At 46.5% G+C, this 21,746-nt stretch overlaps 1 protein-coding gene across 1 annotated transcript in view; it reads right to left on the reverse strand.

Moving 5' to 3' along the window:
* KDM5B (lysine demethylase 5B) overlaps window positions 1-11,374 on the reverse strand; it is a 41,786-nt gene extending 30,412 nt beyond the window's left edge. The window contains 2 exon segments of the mRNA XM_030465453.1: window positions 63-140; window positions 10,801-11,374. Coding sequence (XP_030321313.1) covers window positions 63-140; window positions 10,801-10,938 — 216 coding nt within the window. The 5' untranslated portion in view covers window positions 10,939-11,374.
* Between the last annotated feature and the right edge of the window lie 10,372 nt (window positions 11,375-21,746).

Consider the following 21,746-nt stretch of genomic DNA (forward strand, 5'->3'; position numbering starts at 1 on the left):
AACCTTTTGAAAAATTATTTTAACATTCTGGAGCTGAAGCAGTGCTCAGCTTAACAGTCTACCTCTAGTTCATTGAGCCTCTGGATCCTCGGTGTAAAGTGAAGCTTATCCACATCACATGCAAATGGTGGCTGCCAGTCCTGGAAAAAAAAAGAAAAAAAGAGCTTCATCAAAACACCAGGGAAATGAAGAAAGCTTCTCTGTACGACAGTCAAAAGCCAGGTGAGCCCCAAGCATGGAAATGGTCTCTCTGGTTTCCAGATCCTTCTCAGCTCTGATCCACACAGCACAAGCTCCCAGCAGGTCTGAGCTGCATCTGACCATCAGCCCTGGCATCCTCAGCACTTCAGCTGCAGGGAGCTTTGCTGCTCCTTCCATCTCTTTCTCTACAGTGTTGCAGCCTCAGTTGTGTGTCTGGCCTTTCCCTCTGAAAGTGTAATTTCTAATTTTTCCCCTCTCCTCATATACAGAAAAAAAAACTCCATACAGATACCACCAGTCTTTTCTCAAGACCCTTTTGATAACTTCTGCTGCATTTAGAAAAAGAACTTTCTGAGAAGAGACAAGCAATGAATTATTACTGTTAAAAACTCTTTCTCTTCCACATGACAGAAGCCAACATTAACCCATGTCTCTCATCCCCACATCTCCAGGGCTCTGAAGCCCCTCCAGGGATGATGGGGACTCCAGCCCTGCCCTGGGCAGCCTGGGCCAGGCCCTGACAACCCTTTCCAGGCAGAAATTCTTCCCCAGCTCCAGCCTAAACCTCCCCTGGCACAACTTGAGTTGTGCCAAAAGTTCCTCTTGTCCCATCCCTTGTTCCTTGGGAGCAGAGCCCGACCCCCCCCCCAGCTCCAACCTCCTCTCAGGGGGTTGCAGGGAGCCACAAGGTCTCCCCTCAGCCTCCTCTGCTCCAGGATCAACACCCCAGCTCCCTCAGCTGCTCCTGGGCAGAGCTGAGCTCCAAACCCTTCCCCAGCTCCATTGCCCTTCTCTGGACACGCTCCAGCCCTCTGAGAGCTCCCGAAAACTGACCCCAGGGTTTGAGGTGCAGCCTCACCAGTGCCAAGCACTCATCCTGCTGGCCACACTACTGCTGATAATAAGCTGGGGTGCTTCATTGTCAACCCCTGAAAATATTTCAAGTGTGCTTTTCAAATAGACAGATAATGAAGCCACAAAACACATTAGTTTGTAACTAAGGACCTGTCCTCAAAGATAAGTCTCCTGATGCACCCCAGGTCCATCCACCTTCTACCTGTGCTGCACAGACCATTCACCTGGCCCCAGGACAGCCCTCACCTTCCCAGGGCCATTCCCAGGTGGGAACCATACAATCCAAGGGCTCTTCCTGCTTGGTTATTGAGAAGTTCCCGGGAGTGCTGCCGCATGCGGGAGAAACCCCCCCAGGGCTTTCCATGGGAGGAACAGAAACTCAGTTACAACTCTTGAGACAGGACATCACTTATCTTAAATTCAGTATTGTTCCCAAACAAAACAGAACACAGTGAAGTTTCACAAAGCATGATCCCAAGTGCAACCTGCTTTGATCCACAAAAGAAACATCTGATACCAGAGATGGTTAGTGCTCAGTTAGGGCTGGGCTCATCAAACAGCATCTGCACTGCAAACAGAAATGAAAGCTGCTTCTTTGAATTTCTTGCCTGCAAATATTCAGGAACAGCTGGAATATGACCAACTAAAAAAGGCTGTTATTGCTTTGACAAAATACCTGCAATTGGTAGTGTTATTTATAAATATAACTATAAAGCAATTTTATCTTTTAGATCTCTGACATCTATCACATGTAGCTGGTTTGGCAATACACAACTTCACTAAACCAAATTAGATTTGTGTTAAACTTGACAGTAATTTATTTCATACAAATCTATCTTATTATCACTAATTACAGCACAAAGATAACGTGCATGAGAGCTACTGCTAGTGGAGTAAGACAAAAGCTTTCTACCAAGAGAAAGAACATTTCCCTAACTCCTGCAGACTAAGTCAACTGAGGATCAGCATCACAAGCAGAGTATTTATTTTAGCAGACATACTTAACATGAAAAGTGGTGTCAAAAGCAACCACAAAGGATTTGCAGAGAAATTATCCTGCATACAAACACCAAAGCTCAATTCTATATTGTGACAACTCCATCCTGTTACTAGAGCAAAGTAAAGAGAATGGATGCAAGAGTCACCAAGAGTGTAGAAAACCTGAGGAGCAAAGAGACTCCAATCCATAGAGTTTATCAAGCTAATTAACTATGTATTAACTAATATTAATAATTATTAAAGTTATTAGGTTAACTAATATTAACTAATTAACTGATCCAGACCTCTAATGTGTTCTGGTCCCACAAGGCAGTTTCAGCACATCAAAACTTGGCAAACTTGAGCCTCAACCAGAGGGACATGATACTCAATCATTTTTGTTCTTTTAACCACAGGACTTAGACTGCTGTCCAGTGGCATGATGTCCTTAAACAAATAAAGAAAATTAACCCTACTTTTTTGTTTGCCAAGAACACCAAATGCTATGAGAATAGCAAACCTGATGAAGGCAACATTTGACATTCTACTTCAATGTTCTGGTCTCTAACAAATCATCTGTGACAAATGGGGACAGATGAGAGCAGCAGCTTCATTGCTCCACTTGTCACAGTATATGGAAGTTTACATACATTATCTCACAGAAATACCTCATTCCCAGTACAGCATCCCAGAACTGCTCCACAATTAGCTGATTAACTCCATACATCTCCTGTTTATTACTGACTGGCCTACATTTTAGGAAGTTCTGTCCTTTTTGGCCATAAACTCTTGCTCTAGGCAAAGCAAGAGTTAACTCACAGAAAAAAAAGGACTAATTCAAACAACATAAGCTTCCCTGAGAGCCTCTTTCTACACCTTGCAGCTTTTTAATTTAATGATACAAATGAACACTAAACAGCAAAACACTTGGATGGTACAGCAGCTGTTTTGCAAAGAGAACCTTTTGGAAACTTCATCTGTTCAGTACAGGACTTCCAGCTGACAGCTCATCAACTAGAAACAAAAATTTGACAGCCTTAAAGGTGCAACTTTTAGTAAGGACTTCTGTTGAGATATGGTAAAGTGCCTTCAGGACAGGCAACACCTGCTTTGTTCAGGCTTTTGACATCTTTAAGCAGGTAGAGCTGAGAGAAATGCATCACACATTGTATAATAAATCACACTAGCTTTTTGTAAGTCTTCTGACTTAAGAAACACCCCTGCACATCCCATATATCACAAACAGTTTCATATGACATTAGTCACAGTTACAAAGCCATTCACCATTTGGAGAAATGTAGTAAACAGTAGTAAAGAGGCCACCCCAAGTATCACTGACACATTTTGAGGTCTCAAACAGTTGATTTTGAGGCGTATAAACTACTCCAAGTTGAGCTAACCAATGAGAATAACATTGTCTTATATTCCAGGGTATGGCAAGTTCCTCAATTCCTGAACAAGATGCTTTCTCAACAAAAAACTTGCATACATTTTAAAGCACAACTTGTTCCAATCCATGCAATGTCTGTTAAAAGGAGTATTAAGTATTAGGTCTTTTTAAAGCAACGCTTTCTACACCTTGGAAGTGCAGCAGCACCACGAGAGGGAGCTTTGCCATTCCAGGCCAATTTGCAAAGCTGCTGATGTGGGAAGAGAAGGGACACACAAACCAGTCCTGCAGACCCACTTTCCCTGAGTTTGTGCCTGGGAAATCCGAGACCGGCCATTTCCAACCCACACTTGCAAGGCCCTCAAAAGCAGCTGCTTGGATTTTTTCTCTTTTAAAGCAGCTTAAAAATTAAAAAAAAAAAAATCAATTTTCAACAACCACGCTAAACATTAATGCCATAAAAAACAAAAACCACAAAACCAAAACACTAAAACCGAAACAACCCAGGAGTTTACACTGCCCAGACTCTTCATCTGGAACTTTTTTGCTTTTTATGTCCATACAGGAGTGTCAGAAGCCTCCAACAGAGACAGGCACAGCCATCTGCCTTGTTCATGTGCATTTGCTAACCACACCCAGCAGAACAAATCTGAATGCAAAAAAAATGAGGCTGACAAAATTTCAAACTTTTCTACAACGTTTACAGAGAAGCCCAGCAGAGCAGAAGGCATACTCTACAAATCACAATGCTATTTTAAATAGAAACGCAAACTACAAAAAGTCAGAACTACTTCTCTACTATTTCCATATTCCTCCTTCCATATTTGTTACAGAAATGCAACTTCATCCAACTTCAGCTGGTAAAACCTGCATCTCATACAAACTCACCTAATGAAACTTTAACCACTCCCTTAAATTCAAGTAAACAAGAAATTACCACTGTCACTGCTAAGCTATTATTCAAGTTAGTTAGCTTTAAGGTTTTCTTCCCTTATCCTCATTTTTAACCAAGTAATCTTGTTTGTTTACCGGCCAAGAAGCTATTAATGAATGCTTCCCAAAAGCAATGTTTCAAGCATTTTTCAATAAACAAATATTTTTTTGCTTTTCTTTCCAGGACGAGCTTTTCAGTTCTGCACTCAGGCTTTTTAAATGAAACCTCTCCTATTTTTTCAACATCTTTTGAAAACCATAAATACTATTTTATTTGCAATCTTTCCAATGACAGACACATGCACAAAAAAAGACATCACTTCAATTATTTTGCTCAACAGCATCTCTTAGTGAAACCCAGAAGAGTATCTTAGCAATTCTTGCCAGAGAAACACATATTCATCCAGTTAACCATAGCGATTCTCTGCTTCCCAGGATGCCCACCCCATGAGCCTGACCTACATCCTTTGTTCCCAAACCTCTGATTTTGCCTTCCCAAAGGTGTTACCTGATTGCTGCCTCCAGACTCAGGAGGTCCCTTTTAGTCTCATGGTTTTAAGACTACATTAAAAACACATTCAAAAGAAACTCAAGATGGCAAAATCTATGCAAAACTGATGTGCACCACCCTTTCTTCCCCCAGCAGTGCCAGCAGATCATCCTCAAAGCTGAAGAGGAACTAACCCCCCCTCTGACCTTGTTAAAAGGATGACTTTTTTTTCTTTTTAAATGACCAGCTAACCCAATTTGTGGTGATATGGTCCTGGCTTGGTCATTTTAACATCAAAACCAATTCCTCCTTGCTCAAAAGGGGCACACACATAAGGAACATACCTTATGCATGGAACTCTTCAATAATAAGTTTGATGTAGCATTCCTCATTTTGAGACAAAAATGGGCTGTGCTATGTACTGCAGACTAGCAAAGGACGAAAATACAACCTCAAATCTTTCCCATCTGAGAACCACAAACAAAGATCAGCTTGCAATAGGAATCACCACTCCTGAACCTAGGGCTTCTGTGCCAGCTCTAAATTTTGGAGAGAGATAAAAAAAGCTCAGGTAGAAGATAGATGATTCCCAAGTGTCAGAGCCACCTGCTCCTTGGAACCCAAAGGCAGAGGTTGGTAGCTATACACAGGGTTTGAACATCCACACAAACCAGGCAGCAGGTTTAGATATGGCAGATACCAGTGTTCCCTCTGCAAACAGGTCTAGGCAGCACCAGGCAAGAACAAACCCTGCACCAGCAGCACTGCACAAACAGCTGGAGATCCACGGGGCACCACTGACCTACACCTCGAAGCAGACCAAGATGTCAGTGTCCAAGGGCACCAGCTCCCAAAAGTTACTGCCACCTTCAGTCAAGCCACAGCCCATCAGACAGGCCTCTGGTCTGGTCCTGCAGTGCCTTCCCACAGATGTCCAACAGCCAGCAGAAGAGGCAGCAATTGTCTCTGGAGCTCTCCCATAACAGCCATTTGGAGACAGCCTGTGCACCCCTTGGAGCTGTAACTGGCAGCTTTCAAACCTAGTTCTTCCTGGCTTTTTCAAAACACTCAGCCTGGTGTTCCAAACACATTCACAACATTTCCCCCAGTACTACCCAGCTATAGCCCAGTCATTTGGTTTTCAGAGAGCGAGCACAACCTAAAGGATACTGGTGCATAAATTAGCTCCAGTCACCCACAGCTTTAGGTTCAATGCTGGGTAAAGGAGTTCTGTTTTGTCTGACACTCCAATTTCAGCTTTTAGCTAACTGGCACCATTTATCTCAAGTTAAACAAAAAATCATGACATCCCCTCAAATGTGCCACTATTATTGCCCTGTATAGAGAGTTCCAGACTTAATTGTTTCATCCTAAATTTTCAGTGAGCTAAGCAGAGTGTTCAGAACCCCTCACTGGAAGAGGCTGAGCCAAGGAGAGGATTCTCACCACCATCCTCACCACTGGGGCACACTCCAATGCTTACCCAGTGCTTTTGAAATGCAGAACAGGTACCACTGGTGACAGCAGCAGTTAACACTCCTTTTCATATTCTCCTGATAATTAAAGATCAGAAGAGGCCAGTAAACACCCTATGCTAATTTTAATTGTACAACCCCTGTATCAAAGACAGAAAATTCTTAATTTCAAGTCAAAATTTCCTATGGAGCTTTGGTGACAGATCTATTTTTCTTCACAGTAACAGGAACCTCAGCACTAAAACATCTCATCCCAACAAAAATGCCCATTCTTGTTCCTGAAGTGCCAGAAAGGGGCAACCCCTCCCACCAATGGCACAGAACCAATGATGTTCCCCTTAGGAAGCTCACTTGTGTATTGCAATTGAGTTCTCTGCTTTGTTTCTGATAAAATCAACTGACTGATCCCCCACATGTTATCAAATCAGAGGGATCACCACATTCTACTTTCTGTTCAGGGCACAGAATACCAATTCTCTGCATTAATTCCTTGGTTAGCAGGGCTGTTTTACAGCTCTGGCACTGGGAGACTCACAGAACCCTCAACAATTTTATTCCAAACGTTAATTTGGAGCCTGTAGTTTAATGAGAGGGGTTTTTTTTTTTGCTTCTTTTGTGTTCTCTTTTTCTCCCTAAAAATGAAATTAAATTGTGGAAGCAGGAGAATGTGCAGCTTGAACAGCCACTGTTCCAATCAACAGTGCTCCTGAAAATCTGTTCCTGGAGCAGCAGCTTCAGTTCTCAGAAGCCCTGAGCCTTTAGATTTCAGTACTCAGCCTTTGTTAAGGTTAAATTCTTCAAAATTTATTCATGTGCAGAACTTTGACACCTCTTATGCCCTCTCTAGTTGTCAGATCTTTTTTAAATTCTCAAATGAGTGCAGTATTCTGAATGCATTTTTTTCTATCCGCATACTGCCACAGAGGTAAAATCATCCCGGTTTTCACTGTGAACCTCAAGAGCTGCATTTGCTGGTTTAGCCAAACATCCATTCTGCCATTACACTGGTTTCCACAAGGATCCAGTTATTTTTCTATGATCCTCCCTCCTCTAAGGCTGACCTGTGTTCCTTTGTTCCTAAATGTAAAACCTCACATCGAGTGCTACTCAATAGTTTCATAACATCCACTGTTTATAAGGCAACCAGGATCTCTACAAAAATGAGCTACCTGCCATAAACTGCCCATCTATGTAGAATATTTTCTTTTGTTATTCTAGACTTTTAATGAAAATCAGATACCCTTGGCTTGAGGTTCTGAAGGCCTGTTAGAGACATACCCTTCAGTTCAGAAAATCCTAACTACAACACAGCATGAAATGGACTGCAGACAAGTCACAAACCCAACCACTTTTCTGCATCCAGCCCCAGTTCAGCAAGTCAAAACCATCTCTACTTCACCTAGCACCCAAACCACTGCTGGCAAAGCCCCATATCTCATCTGAACACTTTGATGCCGACGTGACTATTTGTGCTTATGTCTGCTGACAAAAAGCCTCCACTTTGCTGTTCCATACAAAACAGTGCCAGTGAATATGGTGATTGTTGCATCCTCTACAAAACCATCACTGCAGGATCCCAGAATCACCCAATTAAGAGCAAAACAAAGTCATCAGTGATGACTGGCTCAAACTGAACTGGAAAGAAGAGAAGAAAGCTTCTTTTGATTGCACAACTGGAAATGCTATGAAGGAATTTTACCTCCTGTTATATTCCTGTTTGTTCTTGTGACCACTCAAAAAACCACCCAAAATCTGCTCTCTGCCTCCCAGATGCCTCGATACACCCCTCACAAAACAATTCACTCTTCTCCAAACCTACCACATGATGCCCGGGCCCACCTGGTGCCCGGGTAATGCCAGCAGAGAGGTACCACAGAAAAAGATGACCGTGGTCCTTCACAGAAGAGGGAGCTCTCCTCATCAGGGTCTGGTGCCAGGACATCAAAGCTAGCTCAGGAGGAAGGGCTCCTTCATGAATCATATTGTGAAGCTGCTGCTGGGCACCAACCAGCAGTCTCACACAACATTATTCCATATTGCAGTTCAGATACAAAAGCACAGATTAATCTGCTGATAATTATCCAGTAGAGTTAAAGCTAAAAAAAAAAAAAAAAAAAATCTGAATGCTGGCCTTGCATTGTAATTCCTTTTTTTGGCACAGATCCTGACAGTTTGTGGTGCTTACCAGCACCAGCTTACCTGCTTACCAGCATGTAACCAGACTAAGAAGGCAGGCAAAAGATTCATTTGGATGCATTAAGATTTACAACCCTGGCTATCCCTAAATAATGCATCTGCTTAGATCAGACATAATTTTGTGAAGAGCTTGGTCTGCTTTCTAGCTCACAGTATTGGAGCCATTTGGTTACGGACAAGAACAATTAAAGGAATATTCATAATGTCTCCTGTCTTCAGGAGGAAGGCCAGGAACTACGTCAACTTCTAAGGCTTTTTCTGGTCGGGCTGGAAGGGTTTGGAAGGGCTCCCTCTATGCTGCAGGCTGGTGAACCAACAACTGCACTTGCTCAAGTCATCCAAGTAATTATCTAGGGCAGATAAGAGCCAGGGTAGCTGAGCTCTCATGAAAGCCAGGCCTCGTGAAACCATGAGGTGTTCAGCCCTCAGCAGCTCCAACTATTTTCATCCTACTTCTAAATACGTTCAGTGAAACATTTGATCATAAACATGACAGATATTAGCTCTATACTGAGGATGAGAGTATACTGAAAATGCAGTTGTAGTAAGTAATTAATTTCTTAGGAGAGCTATTAATTTAGGAGTCTCTGACAGATAATAGAGGTTACAAGAAGCCTTTATGACAGGGTTTTAGCTTTTTTACACAAGCAGCCAAGAAACAGATGAGGGTTTTTTTAAAACAAATCATGAAAGAAAAATCCTTCAGAAATATTGTGTTCACAGTTGCTTAAGCATCGTTGACAATAATACAACCCAAAGAACTCAAAAATATTACACAAGTTTGATGTTGACTGTATAACGAAAACCATCTTACCCCCTTAACTATGTCAGCGTTTGGCTGTGCTGCGTAAGAAGGGACTTTGGCATAGTCTACCTACATTCAAGATCATTCTGTGTGCATTTGTACCACTGCAAACCAGGACTCTGCCTCCAGAGAGCAAAAAGACCTTCCAATAAGATTCACATTTTTAAATCTGCTACAATCTCCTTCTACCATCACAGGCAGAAACACAGCAAGTTACTTCTATTTTAATTTGGAAGGGAAAGGATGGTTACCCACAGGAGTCCTGGCCATGATCAAAACATGAAAGTGAGGAGCATGTGTTTCTGAACATTGTTTCTTTGAACTCCAAGTCTCACTCACAAAACTTAAGTCTGCAAAATGTTTTGTGAATTTCACCTTTTGCTGGATGAGATTTAAGGCTCTCTCTTGCTGTTCAGCATTCTCGTTGTTGCCGTCATGTAACTACCTCAAGCCAGCTGCACCACCCCAGCCTTGCGCCACCCTCCACTTACAGAAAGAGCAATTCACTCAAAAATAAAGGTGATTCATACATGCTTATTCATTAGATTTTTACTCGAGAAGCCCTTCTCCTCACCAATGCAGTTGGATCCCTTTAAACAAACTATTATAACTACACAAACTGTGGTTCTAAGACCTTTGCTGAATTTCTCAATAAACTCTGTCGACCAACAAAAGGAAATCCGAATTCAAGTTCCCATTCCGAGCTTACTACACCATCGCTCGAGATGATGATGATGATGAAGACGAAGACTTATTACTCTTCCCACTGTGTATTGCATTCTAAAATGGTGGCCATGTCTGCCTAGGATTCAGCTCGCAAAGCCACCAGCCCAAGTCATGGCTGAGGAGTTTGGTGGTGTTCAACTTGAGGGCACAGTTACCTCTATCAAAACCCAGCAGAGGGGGCCCAGGCCGGGGGGAGGCTCCGCGGGGCCGGTGGGGTGCGGAGGGTCCCGCAACCCTTCAGCACCACAATGCCAACATGGAGGGCAGCACCCCGGCAGCTGCCTCCTGCGGGTCCCGGTGCGGGGCCGCTCGTCCCCAACAGCCGCTCCGGCCGCGGGGCTCCGGCCAAGTTCAAACTTTCGGGGGCCGAGCGGCGGGAGAGCCAGGCCCGGGAGGGGAGAGCGGTTCGGCCCGGCCCGGTCCAACCTTTGCCCCGCTCGCAGCCCCCGGCCGCTTCTGCCACTTTCCTTCCAAGCAAATCCGACACTTCGGAAGAGACTTTGCGGGGATGGGGCGAGCGGCCGGACGGGCTCCGGCCCCGCTCCCCCGGCCCGGAGGCGATGAAACTTCAGGGCGGCGGAGGGGGCGGCCCCACCTGCCCGGGGGTCAACTGCGCTGCCCAGGGGAGCGGAGCGGACTCCGTAGTGACGGGAGGGAAAGAGAGGGGAAAAGGAGAGGGTGGTCGCCGGTGCGGGCCGGGCCGGGCCGCCACACAAAGGCCGTTCCCCGGCGGCGCCATGCGGGCACTCACCGGCGGCGGCCGCACCTTGCAGATGCCGGTCTGCTCGGCGATGGGCCGGATCTTGTGGATGAAGGCGAAGGGGTCGGCGAACTCCTCCCAGCTGGGCTCGAAGACGGGGCACTCAGGCGGAGGCAGGAACTCGGCCATGGCCCGGGCCGGGGCCGCTCCGAACAATCCTCCAACAGCCGCTGGGACGCCGCGCTCCGCCGAACGGAACGTGCGCCTCCGCCGGGAGGGGGGGCGAGAGGGCTGGGGGGGGCAAAGAGCTGGAGCGCGAGAGAAAAAGAGTCCAGCCCAGCCTGGGCGGGGGGAGGGGGCGGCAGCCCCGCCCCGTCACGCGCCTTTGTGAGGGGGCACCGGGGCCGGACCCCGCGGGGAGGCCGGGGCGGGCAGGGCTCTGACTTCTGCTCGCTGCTGGGAAAGAGCCGGTTACGATTTCCCTGAGCGAGGACCGGAGCACCCTCCGGTCAGCGCGGAGCCGCTCGGGCCGTTCCCGGGGCTCAGCGCTGAGGGTCCGGTGCTGCCCGAGGCCTCGGAGGCTCCGCTCACTGAGGCTCCGCCGCCTGGCCAGGCCCGGCCCGGAGTCCCCCTCTCTCGGCCCCGCAAACACGGGCTCCTTTGTGCGCAGCCACTCGCCCCGGCCTCGGGCCCGCCCGGCCCCTCTGGTGGCCGCTTTGCCCAGCACCGCTGGTTCAAGGAGGCCCCACGCTGCGTTCTGGAACTCTGCACCCGCCGCCCCGAGTCGCTCCTCTCGCCGGCACAATTCCCCCCTGCTCCAGGGGCGCTCTCTGGTGCTCACGGGGGCCACGCAGCCACTGAGGTGCGGGGCAGCGGCCAAGGGCCCGGGGGGGCGCCGCGTTCTGTTTACATGCGCGGAGGGATCCGCCACAGCTGACAGCAATCGCTGGCCGGCGCTTCTTTTTTTAAAGAGCCTCTCCGCCCCCTGCCATTGGCTCTGGCGCCGTTACGTCACGAAGGGGGGCGGAGCCCGGAGCTCCGTGCGGACGCATTGTCTCAGCCCGGCCCCGCGCGGCCGCCCGGCCCGGCCCCTTTGTTCCGGGGGGGGCGGGGGATGGCGGGGCCTTTGTCCGCTCGGGAGTCCCCTCCGCCGGGCCTGAGGGAGCAAGGGGGGGGGCGCGATCCCCGCCATTAACGGGGCGGCGGGCACACCCCCTGCCCCTGAGGGAGCACCGCGAGGTGACTTCGCCCTCTCCCGCTGCGAAGCTCCCTTCCCCGTTAGCCGGCTGGGGGGGGCTCGGTGCGGTACCCGCCCCCTCCCCTTCGTGCTGGGGGGAGGGGCCCCGCCGCTGCAGCAGGCGCCGCACGTAGCGCACGTGCGTGGCCGCGCGGCCCGGCCCCTCCTCCCCCCCGCCCACGCGCGTTACCGCACATAGCGCTCAGACACGGCCAAGCCCCCCCCCCACACACAGCGCGGGCCGTGGGGACACCGCAGGCGACATTTCCCCCCAGCACCCGCAATGGGTTCCCCGGAGCCCCGTTGGGTATCGTGAGGGGCTGCTCCATTCCACGCGTGAGGAGAACGGGAGGAAAACCCCAAACTTTTCAGATGAGCACAGGCTGCGCATTTTGTGATTTTATTAAAACTTCACTTGATTGACCTAAAATCTGGAGTGAAACGCTGCTCGCAGGGGTTGAACGGGTGAATCAGGGAACTCATCCCTGGGCCCTGGCAAACCCCGCACCAGCTCCGGGCCCAGAGGATAAAGTACAGGACGCTCACTGCTCAGTTAGAACCATAAACCTTATTCTTGTAATAAGGCAGAGTAAAAAATAATTTAAAAAGCTCTTGTAAAATACGCAAAGGGAGGGCTGCATCCCCCTGGCACTGCAGGGCCGTGGGGGGGGGGGCACAACCCCCAATCCTAGCACAGAAAATGGGGAACCTGCTCCCATCCCAGCACCGGGGAGGCTCTGCCCAGGCTGGGAAGGTACCAGGGCAGAGCCATGCACTGGATCAGCACCACCTCTGGTGTCAGCACCCAGACCCTGCTGTGCTGTGGGACTCAGCCTCACAGGGACACGGGGGTCTCGGGGGTCCCAGCCTGGTTGGGCTTTAGGGTGACAGCCAGGCCTGGGGTCCTGGGGAGACCTCAGCCATCGGGAGCATCTCAAACTTCCACAAGCTCCAGGAAGAGGCTCCTGCCATTTCCTTGGCAGAATTTTAGCTACAGGTGACAGAAGTCAGCCAGCTTCCAGGTACAAAAGCAGTATGGAGCTTAGACAGAAATCTTAAAAACAAGGTTTGTAAAATACAGCATATCTGTTTTATACTTTCATTTTACACCAAGGCAACCTCCAGGATAAATCCCCTAATTTGGAGAGAAAACTAGAGCTGCACAGTCATCAAAGAGCTGCTCTGCACCACATCCAAAACTCACAAGTCCCTGGCACAGAGGACACTCCCAGCAACACCATAACTTCTGTGACTTTGGGGCTGACTTTCCCCAAGAGTTTCAAGGCTCCTGAAACACCAGCAGGGTTCTGGTGGATGGCAAACAGGTTTTCTGGTACCAATTCTCTGAAGACTTGCTCATCAGAGCTGGCAGGAGCAGAACCATTTCCTCTGGAAACGTCACACACAAAGGGCTCCTATGGGACCCTGACGGATACACAAAAGCACAGGTGCTTTACCCAGAAACTTATGATGGAGAAAAAGCACTTGCTACAAAGATCTGAAGGCGAGCAGAGCAAGGAAGATCAAGATATGAGCCAAGGATAAATAGCAGGTGCCTTGGAGGGAGGGCAAGGTGACTCACATGGGGGTAAGATGGAGATTTAAGGGAAGTCACAAGCCCTGGAGGGGCTGTGTACCCCATCAGGCATCTTACTTGTCTTTCCACCTTGCTGCTCACTAATGTAAACACCCCATCAACACAAATGGGTACTTGTGCACACTGGGACCATCTGCACTGTTTGTTATGTTCAGGGGATTAACATGGCACAACACAGGCTTAAAAAGCAGTGGCTCTGGATTCTGTGATGAATTCCCCAAGTAGTACAGAAGCACAAACTGCAGAAAGGAAAGCAGATTTCACTCAGCTGGAATGAGAATCCAGACATTCCTTCTTCATGGTTCAGTTGACTGTCATTAATTAAACCCCTTTATTAGGCAGCCTTTCTTCAAGCCTGCTATTTTTGTTCCCAGTGAGCAGAATTTCCCCATTTGCTGCAGCTTGTTGTTATACCTGAAACACAGCAGCTGCTGTCCTGGGAGTGACCCAGCAGGGACATCAAGAAACAAGGGGTCAGGTTGGCCCAAGGTGAGGGCTGTCAAGCTTTCTGACTGAAGCCCAGAGCTCTTTGCAAGGTCAGGACTTTTTCTTAGCAGTTCCTCCACCCTCAGCCGTGCAGAGTCACAAAAGCTCCAAGCAGAGCATCCATCCAGAACCCTTCACACCCGAGTGTCCCTTCACATGCTGCCTCAGCACAGCTTGCTGCACACACCAGTTGTTTGCAGGACGTCCCATCAACCTGGAGGAACATCTAGCTAATCCTATTTTGTGTTTTGTTGGATGGGAACCACACCAGGAACCTTCCTACAAGTGCAGGCATCCCCTCCACTCCTCTGCACTAGCCAGCACCTGTCTGGAGCACCTTGTTCATAAAGCCTCTGTGGACTTGCTTGGTTTTAGATATCTGACTCAGACATTGCAAAAAGGGATTAATCTTTCCCCCTTTTTATGTTTGTGCCCACGCCATCCAAGACAACCTCTCCTTTTTGGACAAAGGCTGGGTACCAGTTCAAGCAGAGTAATCCCCATTAAATCAGCATTAATTCAGATTGAAATTTGGTAACTTGGAATCACATCCCATCTGTTTCCAGGCACACGACAGAGCTGTTGATTCCAGGGAAAGAATGGGAAGTCACAAAGGGAAGCTGCCAGGGAGAAGCTGGGCCTTGGTCAGGCCAGGGCAGCCTGGAGTCTGTGCAGGTTCATTCTGTAACACAGCTGTAAGAGCATCCAGTTCCTCTGGCACCCACCAAGTGACAGTTTCATTGGCAAGGGACAACAGGAACACTGGGATCAGCTTTAGGAAAGACTACACCCTACACCTCCAAGCAGAGAGAGGATACCTGCACCTTGGACGGTGAAAAAACTACTCAAAGTGCTCCCAGAGACTCTGCAATTAGCAATGCTTAGGAAAATGTGCCAACACTACCCAGGCTTCTCTCCAGAATTACCTAGGACCAAGCTGGAGGGAAACCTGCCCAGGACAGTCCAAACTTTAGACTACCACATCCAGAGATTAACAGCACCACGTTAAAAAAACCTGATGTAAACTCCATGTAAATTGCAGGTAAGTGAAACTCCACTGAAGTCAAAGCACTCATTTCATCAGTAGAAAGTCTGGCCTAATTAAAATACCTTGTGTTTAGATGATCACAATACAGGGCAGGGAGGGAAATATACTGAGCCTCTTGGCTCTTTAAGAAAGCAGGATCCTGGGAACAAACAGATTTAGTAAGCAGAATCTGTGACAGATCAAACCAAACCAGTTCTCCTGGGCAAACCAGCAACCTGTACAAACCTGCAAAACAGGCTGAGTTTCATCATGAAGGCTAGAAAAATGGTTTTACATTTTCCAGACAGCCAGCTGTTCCCAGAGATGCTGTTACATGTCAGTCCTTGAGAAAAAAACCAAAACTATTAGTGTAGAACTGCTGCACTCTCAGGATCCTGGTTAGAAATACAGAGCATTCTGTATATGGCAGGCTATGGACATTCTATCAGCAGAGCTCCCAGGCACCAGACATCAGACTGACTCTTGCTTTGGTGCTGGGTCCCCAGACTGATGGTTTTGCATTGTGTCCTGGCTGAGTCTCCCCAGATGCATTCTTAGAGAGAGAATTAGGTACTTTGCTAGGAGAGAAACACTGTTTTCAGTACATAGATGCCTTGGTACTTTTTTCCCTTTCTCCAGAATCTGTGCTCCAGCCCAGAGCCCTGCTCCATGGTACCTCCTGTGTTCTGGGGAAGCTGCACAAGCACCACTGGCTCTTAACTCTTTTACTGCAGACTGAAGATGTCAGCCACAGGAAACCATGCAGAGGGGCCACGCTGAAGGGGAGGCAGGAAATCTGAGCCTTGCTTGTGGGCTCCAACAGAGCTGGCCAAGGACGGAAGTCCCACAGCTGCACACTGAGCTGGTGGGGACTGTGTCAACAGACAGGTAAAAACAGCTGGTAAGCATGTGGAGGCCTAAAGTACCTCTGCTGAAATACAGAAAGTCCTTTGCAGTTGTGCAACTGCCTTCAGCGTTAATTTTATTAATAAAATTCTAAAAGTCCCATACCCTCTCATTAGCTGCTATTAAAGGCTGAGCAAAGTCTTACTCTCAATCCTTGGACAGACTGCCATGAGGACAAGGCTAAGCAAACCACAACTGGAGGAAGGGCTGGAAAGGCAGAGCTCAGGTGCTCTTTCACATGATGCTTCCCTTGGTTCTCAGGCAGCTGCTGACTCATGCTCAAGACATTCGGGTTGTACCTTGTTGTACAAGCATGCTGATAGCAAATGGCAGCAGTGTGGGACACAACCTGCTCCCAGGCAGGACCTGCAGAGGGTGGGATTCTTCCTGTTAAATGTGGAGGCTGCCAAGGGAGCAGTCATCAATGGAGCACATGGACAGGCAGTGAGGGTGAGCCTTCAAGTCTCATTATCTTAAAGCAGGTGTATAAATAGGTCAGAGAAACCTCACCCTAAAATCCCTTTCCTTCTCTGCAGTGATAGCACAGGGAACCATGAGCAAATAGTTCAGCTCCAGACCTTGATGCCTGGGAGAGTGAATCCCCCAACAAAGCCCTGGCAACAAAACAGCAACACGGGAAATACAACTTGCCAGGATGCATAAAACCATGAAGCTTTTTTATTTCTCTTAAAAGAAATATTTCAGAAACAAAGACAGCTTCTCCACCCCTAGCCCCTTGGCTGCAGTGAACCAGGACCACCCCAACTGCTCCCCAAAAAGTGTCTGAACTCAGCTGTGGTTTCTGCTTAGGGTGCTCAGAAACAGCACTAAAACAAAACCTCATAAGGCCAAACCTTCTGCCAGTCTTGCAAAGCTGTCACACGCTGGTGACGCACTGCACAGCCACAGATAAACCCTCCCTCCTCTCCACAGCTCCTTGGCACAACACAGGCCCAGGCAAGAGAACATTTAGCTTTTTTTTTTCCAGAAAATATTTAATTAACAAATCTTGTTCCTAGTCAAGCTTCTTGCCTCTGGTACTGCTGAACTCCCCCTTGATTACCCAGACACATGCTCCAGGATTCACTTCACATCCAGGCTGCCATTTAAAGAGGCAGTAAGGATGCTCCATCAGGTTGTGGAACACCATGGGATTCTGGGGATCCATGTGCCTGGGTAACCTGGAGCTGCACTCACCTAGGTACAAACAGGCAGATACCACCCAACCCCAGCACCCTCCAAAAGCTCCTACCCACATTTCAAACATGAAGCATGCAGTCATCTAAACCCTTGTGGGCCACTTAAAAACACACTAAAAAAATTATAGTCCAAGTTTGAACAGGAAAGGAGTCAGAACATAAACACCGAACAAGAAAAGCTTTCTGGGGACCCCAAGTACCACAGTAAGGATTGCTCCCGACTTACCAGCATCTACAATTAGCAAAAAATGGGTGTATCAGCACATAGAGAAGAATTTGCAACAAATACGCAGAAGTATTTAATACATCTAATCAAAAGTAAGCAAGCTCTATACTAACATGCAGTCAAGCTACCCCACTCCAACTCATCAGGCAAATCTACCACATACAGACACGCTTACTAGACATTAAATACTTGTAGGCAGTAGAGATAATGAAGCCAGTGCACATATGCTGTAATAGACAAAGCTGGAACTTAAACACACTGTTGATATCTGCAACAGCAGTGAACAAGTAAAGAAACAGACAGAATTTGAAAACAGAGATGATAAACACAAGACACAGCAAAAAGTCAAACAAGAAACAGAGGAGTACTTTGCACAGAACTGCCAGGAACTGTTGTCTGAATTATGAGGGAAGTCAGAGAAAAGAAACCCCTTCATTTCTGGGTCCCATATGTGCTTACTGCAAGACATTAGCACTATTTTCAAAAGCTCTTGTGGACTGCAGCAGAAACTTTTCTGTAAGATACCCCGAGACGTGACTGGAACACTTCCATACATTTGTGCACATGCTGGTGCCTCCCACATAAACTTTCCATACATGAAGCTGGGAAGAACAAAGGCAGAAACCATTGTCCCAGTCAGCACAGAGCAATGGAGGCTGTGGCTGGAGAGCAGCTGGAGCTGAGCCCTGCTCCCAGCTGATCCTACACTGAGCCAGCTTTCCTCCCAGCAGCCTAACAAAAACTACACCTTCCCCCTCAGAAGTTGGTGGGTTTGGTTTTTTTTTTTGGCCAATTTAACACAAAACTTAGAGCCAGAGTAAAAACACTGCATGCAGGATGGGGACAGTGACAACCAGCAGTTGGTTTAATGGCAGCTACAGACACACAACTGGAAATACCTCTGCATGGGACAGAGTTTTGACAGCCTGGGGAGAATTGCCCAAAATCAGCTCCAGAACTGCTGGAAAACAATTCTAGGCTCCATTGATACACAAGCATCTGAAACAATGCATATTGGTTCACTCAGGGGCAGGTTCTACAAACTGGATTTTGAAATAACTGAAAAGCCACAAGATCTCTGCTCTGCACAACTGAAAAGTGGCTTTTGCAAGCAGTAATGATGTGAGATGATGAAATGCATTTGACAGTTGCAGCCATAGAGCTGTAACAAAAGAAAAAGCAACATGAAGATGCTTAAGGTCTTGGCAGCCTCCTCAAAGAACACTGATTGAAATTCATCCTTAACTTGAAGCACTGTGGAAAGCCACTAAGAGCAGCTGTCTCTGAAAAAGGCTTGAATCCTGACAGCCAGTAACCTCATAGTCTGGAAGAAATTCACAGAAATGACAGATTAAAAGTGTACAGTAAGAACAGACTCTGAGTGTTTAAATAAGTTTGGACAGATTTGTCCCAGTTCAAGTCTTCAGAAGTTACAGTGCACAGTTCTGGATTAACACCTTAGGCCATCAACAAGCACTAAGGAAATTCACTAAACCCTCAGATGCACCTTCTTCCTTTCTCAGAAGGAATTAACTTCAGACTTCCCAAGTCTCCCAGCACTTCTAATGATACACAATAAATATCAGAAAAAAAGTATTTTCTAAATGTTTCCGGAATGTTTTCTAGAACCTTACACTTAGTGTTTACAGATATAACTTTCTATTAAACATTTGAAAAGAATTTAACTTCTAGTTTCCAAGGATTCCAACCTCTCAACACAGACCAGGGAAACTAAAACAATGCTGCAGAGACTGGGAAACACTGCTGCAGAATGACTGATGGTCTCAGAAATCTCTGAGGAAACAAGAGACAAGAACAAGTAATATCTTTAAACACATTTTGTTACATGAAGCTGGCCATGGAAAGCAGGGTCTCTACAAGCCAATGGACACAGCACACAGCAGAGATGAAGAAACTGGGTTGGAGCTTAAAGCTCCCCCAAACCCATCACTATTCACGGGACTGTTTTTTCATTTTTGTTTGGTCTCCTGCTATTTTCTCAGCCTCTTGTCAGCCAGCACCTACTGTACCTTCAAAGCAATGTAATTTCTCCCACTTCATCATGCTCTCATTCCCTTTCTCCATTAATAGCCAGTTGAAACTACAAACCTTTAATCCTCTTGCCTAACTTAAAAACCACAACTGTAGATCAAAGTCTTTGCACAGTCAAGAAGTCACATAGTTAGTGCTCCCTCTAGTTCAGACCTAGATAGGACAGAATTAATCATTATCACCTTGCCAATACACCCAGAAAACCCCCACAGCACTTCCAGTGGGGTTCTGCACCATGAGAGAAAAATTATTCTTCAGCTCTTTCCTGCTGAACCTGCTTATAAGCCCAGTCCCTGTTTTCAAAGTTTGAATTAAAAAAAAACAAACAACAACACAAAAACTTTTCTTTTGAAGTAATTATATTATAAACATGATGTAAGAACTGGTGAGATCAGAAGTCACCTAATCCAGTCTCTCACTCCTGACAGAGCCTGGATGGCACTTCCTCTGCCCAGCCCCTGCTAATTCACAGTTCCTACTCAAGACAACACTAAATTTTAGTTCTCTGGATGATTTTTCTTCCCAGACTTTTCAGGCTTGTAAAATTAATTCAAATGGTACAAATACATTGACAGAAAAATCTGCAAAAGTTTGAATCCTAGGTTGTTATCCTTCAGCAAGTGAAAAACCATCCTGCTAAAATAGCTCCGCTTTAGGAGTTTCTCTGGGAAGCATCTCCTGTATAAAGGAAAACATGACCTTGAGGGAAGGCAAAGTTTTATTTGGCAGAAATACATGCATTTGAAAACATCAGAGGAGAATGGCATGGGATAGCACACTGGCAGCTTTGTATTTCTGATGTCAAGATCTCCATGGGACAATGTCCATGATCTGACACCTTCCTTGTCTCCCCTTTTGCCAGAGCAGGAGACGTCACCTCGGGGCCTGAGGAGACTGAAGGATGGGAACAAGGCCACCAAACTGAATCCACCTTTACAGCAGCACATTCACAAAGTAGTGAATTGACACTGCTTTTTTTTTTTTACTAGTTCCTCAAAATTCTCACAAGTGACAGAACATGCAGACTTGTTACCTCTACTGCCCATAAAGCTCCGAGATTTTTATCACACAATTACACTGTGGCATGCTTACTATAGAAACTAGCAATGTACATAATTATATATATAATAGACATTAACACATTAAAGGGTATTCAGATTGCTTATTCAGAGGACAGAGTGGGTGGAAATCAAGATTCTGCTGTACTGCATTCCCCTGGAATGGCACCAGAACCATCTTAGAACAGATCTTACAGATAAGACAGCAATTTATAACAAAGTTCAGAGCAATCCACAGTGGGTTCCAGCTGACTTCCTCCTCCACTTAATGAGTCATGGAAGTTATTCTTTATCAGGTGATGGCTATTAATTGCCAATCTCAGTACTGGAGAAAGCTGTGTCACCACACAGGTAAAGATAAATTTAGTTACCATTAGATAACGCCTGCACTTCTGCCAGTGCAAATAGGTAACTGACTTCCCGAGGCAGAAGTATGGGGATTCTTACAAAAGCTATCATGTTCTGGAAGTTCAGAATTAAAGCAAGGCTTTCAGGGTGCAAAGGGAGCATTTTCTTTTAAGTGACAGCAAATACTCTGCAAATTTCACTCTGGCACTCAAATGTTTATTCAGTATAGGTTCTCCACTATATTTCAGGAAATGGCTGAACCACCCATATGTTAATTCAGCCAGTAATTATAACATGTTTAAGGATTTCTAGCTGAAGCAAGAGCAGTTTCAGCAGGATTTTCCTGCTGTAATTATCTTGGCTTCATATCTGAGAAAAACACTATCTTATCTTAGCTCAGTATGCAGATGCCTACACAGAGAGCCAACTGCCCACTGGCTAATGCAAGTGTTTCTTAATAATATAAACAGAATTTGAGTATGATGTTGGCTAAGAATGCATGAAGTATTTCCAGCTAACAAGTGACCTAGTATCTCAACCCTTCCACCAGTGGATACTGTCATGTTCCAGCTTACCATCTTCTCAAAGTAGCATTACATGTCATTTTTAAAAATTAAAACCATAATGAATCTTGAATCAAATGCCTGCATGGAATGACATTTCCTAGTTGGTCCAGGTTTTTTCAGGACTTAGCATTCAATATGCACAAGGCTTCCCAAGGATGCTGCAGCCTCATCCTTGGACATAGCCAGATCCAGATCCAGGACTGACACAATGCAAACCAACTCCCATCACAAAGAGCAAAAGGACAGCATCAGCAGCAACAGAGCAGGACAGCCTCAAATAATAAAATGAATCTCA

This window comes from Calypte anna, chromosome 26 (assembly GCF_003957555.1).
Source record: "Calypte anna isolate BGI_N300 chromosome 26, bCalAnn1_v1.p, whole genome shotgun sequence".
In the NCBI taxonomy this organism is placed as follows: domain Eukaryota; kingdom Metazoa; phylum Chordata; class Aves; order Apodiformes; family Trochilidae; genus Calypte; species Calypte anna.